Consider the following 10,197-nt stretch of genomic DNA (forward strand, 5'->3'; position numbering starts at 1 on the left):
ACATCCCCACACTTACTCGTTGCTTGTCCCAAGCAACTCATTCAAAAATTATTCACAAACACAAGCGATCAATCATGCAACCCAAACTAAAATGTGCCGTCCTTCTACTAACTTTCAATCATACCACAAGACACACCCCCTCACAAAAACTCTCGGTGACAAGAAAGAATAGCACATAATGCTAAACCACTCAATGCGTGTGTGTGTGCGCGACAATAAGCTTGTATAAAAATCAAGTTTCCTCCTATAGAATATCTAGCATGCTTATGAATCAAAGGAACTTACGGGTTGTAAAGGGGCTAGGTGCAAGGGTAGGAAATGGTAGAGTACATATGAAAGAGCTAATTGATTTGACCCGGATTTTTTTATTTCTACTACTAAACAAAGCAAACATCAACTATATACACAACTTCTTCAACATTCTCAACTACTATAACAACTAAATGCTTCTTTTTGTATTTTTCATATTTTTCTCTTCTTTTTTTTTTGAACTCAAGCATAAAACATAAAAGCTCAACAATATATACACAAACATCAACACTACATACTAAATTTCCTAAACCGGGTCATCTCAAAAGGTAAAGTTTTGTAGGAAGTAGGCTCGGGTCACAATCGAATGGTCTAAGGCTCAAACATGGCTTTCTAAGGACCAAACCCCCACCCCTCACAATACCAAGCTCATATATGTAAAGTATGAGGTCCAACCCCTATCATTTTCAAAAGCATGCTAATTTTAGGATTTAACGAGGATTCGCACACAAGTTCTATTAACACACTACACACACCGCCACTCAAACAAAGAAATGTCAATAACAATCATATGTGGCTCAAATTCTCACCAAGAAAAGACTAGGAATGGGTGTCGGTGTGTCAAGTGGAACAATATCAAGTTTTCAAATTTTTGACAATTTTCGCTTGGGTTTACAAAAATTCAAAAATTCTCAAAAATTTCCCCTATCCCCACACTTGAGATACATTGTCCCAATGTATGGTTTTGAGGAAAACGATCGCTTTAAACCGACAACATTAGCTTCCGCTAATAATCTCAAATCCCAAGTTTCTTTTTGTATTTTTTTTTTATTTTATAACTAAAAACACCACCAACTTTCACACCCCAACAAACAATCAACATCAAAACGCCACCCGACCTCCCAACCATAACATAAACATACTAAATAAACATATACAAAAATGTACAAAGGAGCAAGATACGACCTGGCTAGTAGTACTTCGGCTGTGGAGGCCCGAAGATAGATGTCATCATATCATTCCACTCGCGAAAACCAAATGCTCCGCTGCTTCCTTGATCACCACTTGGATTCGCCTGCTGATAACTCATAGCGTGTGGATCCACCCATTGAGAATGATGTAATGGTGGGGTGGGATATGACACACTACCGTCATTAGGTGGCAACGTGGTGTAATCCACAACTGGCGGGTCCGCTTCAAGAGGTTGGCCCGCATGCCACTGATCATGTAAGCGTCTTTGGCGATCGTCTAAATAGCGGTTGTTCACTTCTTCTTCATGGGCATACATATGAGCACGGTTCCATTGCTCATTTCTATCATAACTCCGTTTGATAGCTCTTTTCATGCTAGCACCCATAAAAGTTTGTTGATCAAAGAGCATTTGATTTTGTTCACTCCATCCGCCAAAAGTGGGAGGGGCCGCCTCTGTTCAATAATTTGGCCCATATTCCCCGAATGGGCCCAATAGGGATCATAGGCCTGCTATGCATAATCAAATGCACTCCCCACATAACCAGATTGCACACCTGCTCCCTAAACTCCCGCCGGACCAGCACCCCCTACCTGAGCATCAACCATGAACATGTCTTCACGGTAGTCGTCATCACCACTAACTTCCTCAACTGTCGTTTCGCGCTCATCAGCCTCGCCTAGTCGTAACGGTCTCGCATCCGCCTTCAACACTCTCCACCTTCTCCCATCTGTTTTCAACTTATGATACCTCTCCGATTCCTTGTAGACCCATCCTGGCCCCAGATTCTTAAGGTCAAATGGTCTAAACCTCTTGTAAGAACCTTTTTCATCGCCTTTAATTGCCCCATATTTCTTCAGCAATGCCGTGATCAACCGGCAATGAGGCACAATCTTTCTTTCTCCACTATTTCTGCTCAACCAAATATTGTTCAATACCAAAAATCGGAAGGGAACCTTGGGAGAACCATGCATCATCATATACAGGACCGACACCTCTTGAAACCGAACCTCCATCTTGTCACCCCGCCTCGGGATGTACATGCACAATGTCAACAACAACTTTGCTTCCATCCTCAAGTTGCGTCTATACAACTTTCCATGTGTTGTACCCGGAAGGAAAAGGTAATCAATCATATTTTGCCATTGAGGATGCTCTTCGGGCTCATGATAGAGATCTTTGAGGCTTGGGTCGATGTATTCATTGGATGGTCCGTCGTCAAACTTTGCTATTCGGCGCAAAGAATCATAAGACATCTCAACTTTTACCCCGTTACACCATCCAACGAGCCTCATCTTGCTTGGGGCCTTAAATGGGGGACATTCGAGTGAGGCCACCCACTCTTGAATCTGAGTGTCATACATCTTCTTTACCTCGCCATCATAACACTTCAAAGCTGCACCCCAACCCAATTCCTTGAACTTTGCCGTTATCCCAAACGGCCCGAAATCGACCTCCCGGATCTCCTTTTCACAAATAAATGCTTCAGCTCGTTGCTTTAAGTTGTTCATTTGCTCATGGAACAAATCCTCTCTCCATTCCGCAGGTTGATCTAGCAATGAACCGGATGTCCAATCCGGCTTTGGACCCCTTGGAGGTGCATCCTCCTCCGAGTTCGGATCACCAATCCGGGCCAACTTCCTTCTCTTTGGTTCCTCCTCTTCCCCTTGAGGTTGGTTAGACGATCCCGCAATCGCTTTGCCCTTTGATTTCACCATACCTACACACATTCATAAACCAACCACACACAACAAATCAAGTTAGTTCTACTTTCCAATCTTCCCCACACTTGCTTCATGTTATGGGTATTAATGTACAAAAACCAAAAGATTCATTCTTTCAAACAAAAATTCGGCATGATGTCTCTAAAATTCATAATTTTTCTAAAAATTTTCACTAGACATCAAACACATTTATACCCATACATTCAATGGTTCCCAACATCCTACCATCTGTCTCACACAAGCAAGTGTGTAAGCAAAAACATAATGAAAACTTATAAACCTCAATGTACTTCAAAGAATGACAAGAAATCGCATACCTTAGTGTTGTAGAAGATGAGAATAGCAAACTCTTCAAGTTCACACAAAAACCCACAAAAAGCCCCAAATTTTCGGCCCTAGGTTTTGAATCTCGAACCAGAAAACGTGATTTTCTTCCAAAAATTCACCCACAATCAGATTGTTCGTGAAATTTTACTCGAAATAGACCCAAAAATCAGTGGATATGGTCTAAAATTGAAGAAGATATGAATGTTTGTGGTTATGGAGTTTAGGGTTCTTAGTGGGGAAGAAGAAGAAGAAAAGTTGTGTGGATAGGGTGAATGCTCGATATGTGGTTGGGGAGAATTGAGAGTTTTTTATTATTATTAAAGTATTATTATTATTAATTAATATTTTTGATTTTTTTTATGAAACCGTCGACATAAAAGGGGCCCCTATGTCTGCTCGGCGCCGTAACCTACGCCAGGAGCCGTAGCTTACGGCGCTAACTGGGCTCCTTGGTCTGGTCCATTTCATTGCTTGAAAAAAAATGTTATGTTTATGTTTTTTTTAATCTTTTATAATTTTTTTATTTTTGTTGCCTTTTATAATTTTTTGAAAAACACAAAAATTAACCCTACCCCCCGTTAAAAACCCGTGTTGTCCTCAACACTATGTTCGGGAAATTCGTACGAATTTCCCCACACTTGTTTCAAACACCGGTTTTCAAACGGAACTTATTCAAAACACAAAACTAAGCTAAATATTTACAAACACCAAACCTGGGCCTCTTTCACTTTTCTTCATCATCCAATGGGCGTAGAATGTAACCCACTTTGTCGAGCTCGAGATTGTTGATGTCGTTACCTTCCAAATATGGTTTGAGCCGATGCCCGTTCACCGTTTGTTGCTTATTTGTTTGTTCATCTTGTATATCGACATCACCGAATCTCCCCATTCTTCAGACAACGTAAGGACCCATCCACTTGCTTTTGAGTTTTCCCGCGAACATCTTCAACCTTGAATTATACAACCACACCTTTTGACCCACTTCGAAGTTCTTTTTCCTTATTTTTGCATCATGAACTTTCTGCAGTTTGTCTTTATATGCGGATGCACACTCATAGGCTTGATCCCGTATTTCCTCAATCTCATTTAATTGTAGCTTTCGCACCCGACCCGCTTCGTCATAGTTTGCATTTACCGTTTTAAACGCCCAATATGCCCGATGTGCTAACTCCATACGCAAATGATGCCCTTTTCCATACACCATTTGATACGGAGTTGTATCAAGTGGAGTTTTGTAAGCCGTTCGATAAGCCCACAACGCATCATCAAGTTTGCTTGACCAATATTTTCTATCCGTTCTCACCGTCTTCATTAAAATCTCTTTAATTTGACGGTTGGACACTTCAACTTGACCACTCGTTTGCGGATGGTACGGTGTAGCAACACGGTGGTTCACATTGTATCTTTTTAACAATTTGCCAAAATTGAAATTCTTGAAATGTGAACCGCCATCACTTATTATCACCCTAGGCACACCGAATCGAGCAAAAATATTAGATTGCACAAACTTACAAACAACGGAGTGATCGTTAGTCCTCGTAGCGATAGCGTCAATCCATTTCGAAACGTAATCAACCGCAAGCAATATATACAAAAACCCATTTGAGTTTGGAAAAGGACCCATGAAGTCTATTCCCCAAACATCAAATACCTCCACCACCAAAATTGGTTGTAACGGCATTTCATCCCGCTTCGAAATGCTTCCCCCTTTTTGACAATTTATGCAATTTCGGGCATACTCGCAGGAATCCTTGAAAATCGTGGGCCAATAAAACCCACTAGATAACACCCGATAACCCGTTTTGTTCCCACTAAAATGCCCTCCACATGCAGATGAATGAGCATGGGTCAAAATCTCTAAAACTTCAGTTTTGGGAACACATCTTCGTATCACTTGATCGGGTCCGATTTTGAACAAATCCGGTTCATACCAAATATACTGTCTCACTTGACTAAGAAACTGTTGTCGTCTCTTCTTCGTCCAATGATTCGGAATTGCACCCTTGGCCAAATAGTTCACGTAATGGGCATACCAAGGTGCAACAAAAGTAGAAACGGCTAACAATTGTTCATCGGGAAACCGTTCATTAATTTCGCTCAGGTCATCAACACCTTCTAATGGGATCCAGGACAAATGATCCGCTACAACATTTTCACACCCCTTCTTGTCCCGAATCTCGAGATTGAACTCTTGCAACAAAATCACCCAACGAATCAACCGGGGCTTTGCATCCTTCTTTTCCATTAAATATCGGACCGCACTATGATCCGAATACACGATCACCTTGCTCCCCCAAATGTAAGATCTAAACTTGTCCAAGGCATACACCACCGCTAATAATTCTTTCTTGGTCGTGGTGTAATTCAGTTGCGCCTCGGACAAAGTTTTGCTTGCATAATAGATCACCACCGGTTTCTTATCGATCCTTTGACCCAAAACCGCTCCAATGGTCGTGTCGCTAGAATCACACATAATTTCAAACGGTTTTGACCAATCCGGTGGTTACAAGATAGGAGCCTTCACCAACTGTTCCTTCAACACATGAAACGCTTGCAAACATTCGTCAGTAAAATCAAATAGAACATCTTTCAATAATAAGTTACATAAAGGTTTTGTAATTACACTAAAACCCTTAATAAACCTTCTATAGAAACCCGCGTGTCCCAAAAATGATCTCACCCCCTTAACATTCTTTGGTGGGGGTAGAGATGAAATTACCCGAATTTTTGCTTTGTCTACCTCCATTCCCCGGTCCGATATTACATGTCCCAACACAATGCCCTCTTGAACCATAAAATGGCTTTTTTCCCAACTTAGTACCAAGTTTGTCTCAACACACCTTTTTAAAACTTTTTCTAACTCATCGAGACAAGAGTTGAAACTTGGGCCAAAGATGGAAAAATCATCCATAAACACTTCAAGAAATTCCCCGACCATATCCGAAAATATACTCATCATACATCTTTGGAATGTGGCCGGGGCGTTACATAGCCCAAATGGCATTCGCCGAAAAGCAAATGTACCATATGGACATGTAAACGTGGTTTTTTGTTGGTCGTCCGGGTGAATAGCAATTTGGTTATATCCCGAGTACCCATCCAAAAAACAATAGTATTTTTGACCGGAAAGTTTTTCAATTATTTGGTCAATGAAGGGTAACGGGAAATGGTCTTTGGAGGTAGCCGCGTTTAATTTTCTATAATCAATGCACACTCGCCACCCGGTGACCGGGCGGGTGGCAATTTGCTAACCTTGTTCGTCTTTTATTACCTGGATGCCGGATTTTTTAGGCACTACCTGATTCGGACTTACCCATGCACTGTCCGAAATGGGATAAATGATCCCTGCATCCAACCACTTGATAACTTCTTTCTTTACCACCTCTCTCAAGTTTGGGTTCAACCTTCTTTGTGTTTCACGGGTCGGCTTTGCATCCTCACTTGTAATGATTTTGTGCATCACAATGGATGGACTAATACCTTTTAAATCGGCTATCGTCCACCCAATTGCAGCCTTGTGAGCCTTCAACACCCGTATTAACTCCTCTTCTTGAGCTACCGCCAAATTAGATGCAATGATCACCGGTAAGGTGTCATTCTCCCCCAAGAATGCATACTTTAAATGCTTTGGTAGCTCTTTCAATTCCACACTTGGTGGACATTCCAAAGAAGGCTTTGTGCCGAATCAATTTCCACCGGTAAGGTATCCGTTTGGTGGGTCCATGGTGGTCTTCCTTCTTTCACTGCAAGAGCCTCTTGCTCTTTCTCTTCCATCTCCAACTCACATGCATGAACCTGCAAAGACACGTCACAAACACAAGAACCCAAAATTTCTTCCCCGAACTCCTTCGGGTCGTATCCATCTATGAAATCTGCTAGGAAACACTCATCACCATAAACGTTAGTACCATTAGTAAAAACATTTAATCTCATCTTTCTATTACCGAATGTCATGTCGACCGTACCATATCGACAATCAATAACGGCATGTGCAGTGTTTAAAAATGGTCGACCCAAAATAACATTTTGTTGTTGAATTGGGTCCGGGGATGAGTAATCTAGCACAAGAAAATCCACGGGATAATAAAACTCGTCAACCTTAACTATCACATCCCGTACAATACCCCGGGGAAGTTTGTGAGACAAGTCGGCTAATACCACCGTTGTCTCAACCCGTTTCAATGGACCAAAATCGTATTGGTCATACAACCCCCCCCCCGGTAGGATACTTACTCCTGCTCCAAGATCCAATAACGCCTTTGCAGTTTGAAAATTCCCAACTTGCATGTTTATGAGAGGCGTTCCCGGATCTTGTAGCTTAGGAGGAAGATCTCCTTTCAATACTGCACTTACCCGCTCCGTCAAGTCTACCAAATTAGGCACCTTTTGTTGCCTCTTTTGGGTACACAATTCCTTTAAAAACTTGGCGTAAGCGGGTACCTGTTTGATTGCTACAAGTAAAGGTAGATTGATTTTAACCTGTTTAAAAACCTCCCACATTTCCTCTTTTTGAGGGCCCCGTTTTCAAATGAAATTTTTTCTACCCGGATCTAATAAAGCCGAGGGAAATGGTACTTGACTAGTTCCCTCATCTTCATTTTTCTTTTCTTGTTCTTTATTAATTTCGGGTTTTTCAAAATTGGGTTTTTTAGAAGAAACAATAGTTGGTTCATTTTCTTCCTCACTATCTTGACCCGTTATATCTTCAACCACCCCCTCAACCAAATCCGGTGAAGGATTGGTTTTGTACTCTTTCCCATTTCTCAAAACACTTACATGGTGAATGTTAACATTATTACCTCTTGAAGTACTATGAGACGGGTTTACCTTAGTGTCGCTTGGTAATTGACCTTTGTTTTTCTTCAATTCTGACACTTCGGTTGCAAGTTGACCTATTTGGGTGGTCAAAGTTTGAATTGCTTTGTCTCGGGCCTCGTCTTTTTGTATGCGAGCGTCATCCATTTGGTTTCTCTTTTGCATTTCCGCTTGTATGCTCTTCAACATATCCATCATCTCATTTCCACCCGAAGACCCCCCTTGTTCTTGACCCGCTTGATATTGCCTTTGGTATCCTTGGTTGTTCCCACCTCTATATCCACTTTGATAGTTGTAAGGCTGGCGCAAACCAAAGTTCCCTTGGCTACCTTGAAAATTCGGGTTTGCTTGATTTGAAGGGTTCCCATATCGAAAATTCGGGTGATTCCTCAACCCGGGGTGGTAAGTGTTAGAATTCATGTTGAAGTTTCTACCACCCCCTCCTTGACCTTGTACCGCATGAACTTCTTCATATTGCCCTTCCACCATTCCTTGGCAATTTTCAGCCGTATGACCTATTTCATTGCAAATAGCACAAACATCATAAATTTGATTAGAGGTTTGTACATCACCATCATCAACCGCATGCACTTGTGTTCGAGTAATGGCCGGTCATGCTCTCCTTGATGCTTGAGCTTTCCTATTTGAAGTAATTGCCATTTGTTCCAAGAACTCCTAATCATCATTTTCATAATTTGTGCCAAAAGACCCATTTGTAATGGACATCAAATCACGAGCATCTTCGGCACTCAACCCCTCGTGGAAGGCATTCATCAACTCCCAAAGTTCAATTCCATAATGAGGGCCGTTTTTGATCATCATGTTGAAACGCTCAAAAGCTTCATGAAACATTTTGCCTTGTTGCTGTTGAAAACTCCTCAACCCTTTTTTTTGCATCATTGGTCTTTTGTGCGGTGTAAAACTCATCAAGGAAAATTTGTTGCATTTCCACCCAAGTGTAAATAGATGATGAAGGCAAAGTGTAGAACCACTTCTTTGCCTTATCCTCCAAAGAAAATTGAAACAAGACCAACTTGACATCATCGGCCGAAAAACCTTGACTCCCAAGAGTATTGCAAATTGAGTCATAGGCCTCCAAATGAAAATAAGGCTCCTCCGTTGCTAGACCCTTATATTTCGGCAAACTTTGTAAGGAGTTAGTCCTTACTTCAAAAGTTCTTCCTTGGTTGTTGTGAGGAATAACCACCGGTGAAGGATTATGAGTAATCACCGGCCTAAAATGCGATTCAATACCCCTCGCATGTTCTCTAAGATGCCTTCTTGGTACACCAAACCAACCCCTTGGACGCATAGGACCCATTGGTCTTGGTATATGCCCTTGTGGTGCCAATGGTTGTTGAAATTGTTGTTGTGGCATCGGTGAGTGTTGAATTGGCCTTTGAAGTTGAGGTTGTACACTCTGTGGACGAACTTGTTGCAATGGTACAGGACGTTGCAATTGTGGTCCTTGTGGCCTTGGCCTAATGTGTTGTGGTATAAGTTGTTGTTGTTGTGGCATTCCACCAACACTTGGCATTACTTGAGAATGACCTTGCACATGACCAAACTCTCCTTGATCTCCATCACCCCCATAAGCATGCCCATCTTCATCATAACCCTCAAATTCCTCATATCCCTCATCATAACCATCTCCTTGAATTCCCGAAGATTGCCCAAATGGAAGAGTCGAGTATTGAAAACCCGACTGATTCGATGGTCTAAAGGTAGAAGTGGCATGGATAATAGTTGAATTTGGTGCTATGTTATAGTTTGAATATGATTGACCCGCACCCGGGAAGAAATGGGACAATGGTGGAATAGTAGTAGCAGAGTTAAAAGTAATGGTTGGTTCTTCTTGAGTGGTAATGGGTTGTGTGGTGTTGGTTGGTGTAACATTATGAAGTAAAGTGGGTTCGGTGGTAGTGGTTGGAATGGTGGTATTTGGTGAAGGTTGAGTGGTTGTTGGTATAAACGGTGGTACGAGTTCACCCGTAGTGGGTGGTGGTTGTGGTGGATCCATGTATCTCAGCGGTGTAATCGGTGTAATTGGTGTTGTTGGTGAACCGCTAATTGTGTTTTCCCTTAACAAAATTCTGTTTGCTCACAAAGTTC

General features: G+C 41.7%; 2 protein-coding genes and 1 non-coding gene across 3 annotated transcripts; 1 reads left to right on the forward strand and 2 right to left on the reverse strand.

The window, feature by feature from the left end:
* Positions 1 to 4,162: 4,162 nt before the first annotated feature.
* Positions 4,163 to 4,582, reverse strand: LOC110887332. Its single transcript, XM_022135039.1, has one exon. The coding sequence runs from the start codon at positions 4,580 to 4,582 to the stop codon at positions 4,163 to 4,165; it is 420 nt and encodes a 139-aa protein (XP_021990731.1).
* A 2,327-nt stretch (positions 4,583 to 6,909) lies between these two features.
* Positions 6,910 to 8,280, reverse strand: LOC118490412. The gene is made up of 3 exons (XM_035988039.1): positions 7,956 to 8,280; positions 7,236 to 7,721; positions 6,910 to 7,142 (listed from the first exon to the last, which is right to left on the reverse strand). The coding sequence occupies exons 1-3, from the start codon at positions 8,278 to 8,280 to the stop codon at positions 6,910 to 6,912; spliced, it is 1,044 nt and encodes a 347-aa protein (XP_035843932.1).
* A 595-nt stretch (positions 8,281 to 8,875) lies between these two features.
* LOC118491008 lies at positions 8,876 to 8,982 on the forward strand. Its single transcript, XR_004890233.1, has one exon. It is a non-coding gene; the product is annotated as a small nucleolar RNA R71 (small nucleolar RNA).
* Positions 8,983 to 10,197: the final 1,215 nt, after the last annotated feature.

Source organism: Helianthus annuus, chromosome 3, assembly GCF_002127325.2.
Source record: "Helianthus annuus cultivar XRQ/B chromosome 3, HanXRQr2.0-SUNRISE, whole genome shotgun sequence".
NCBI classification, from domain to species: Eukaryota; Viridiplantae; Streptophyta; class Magnoliopsida; order Asterales; family Asteraceae; genus Helianthus; species Helianthus annuus.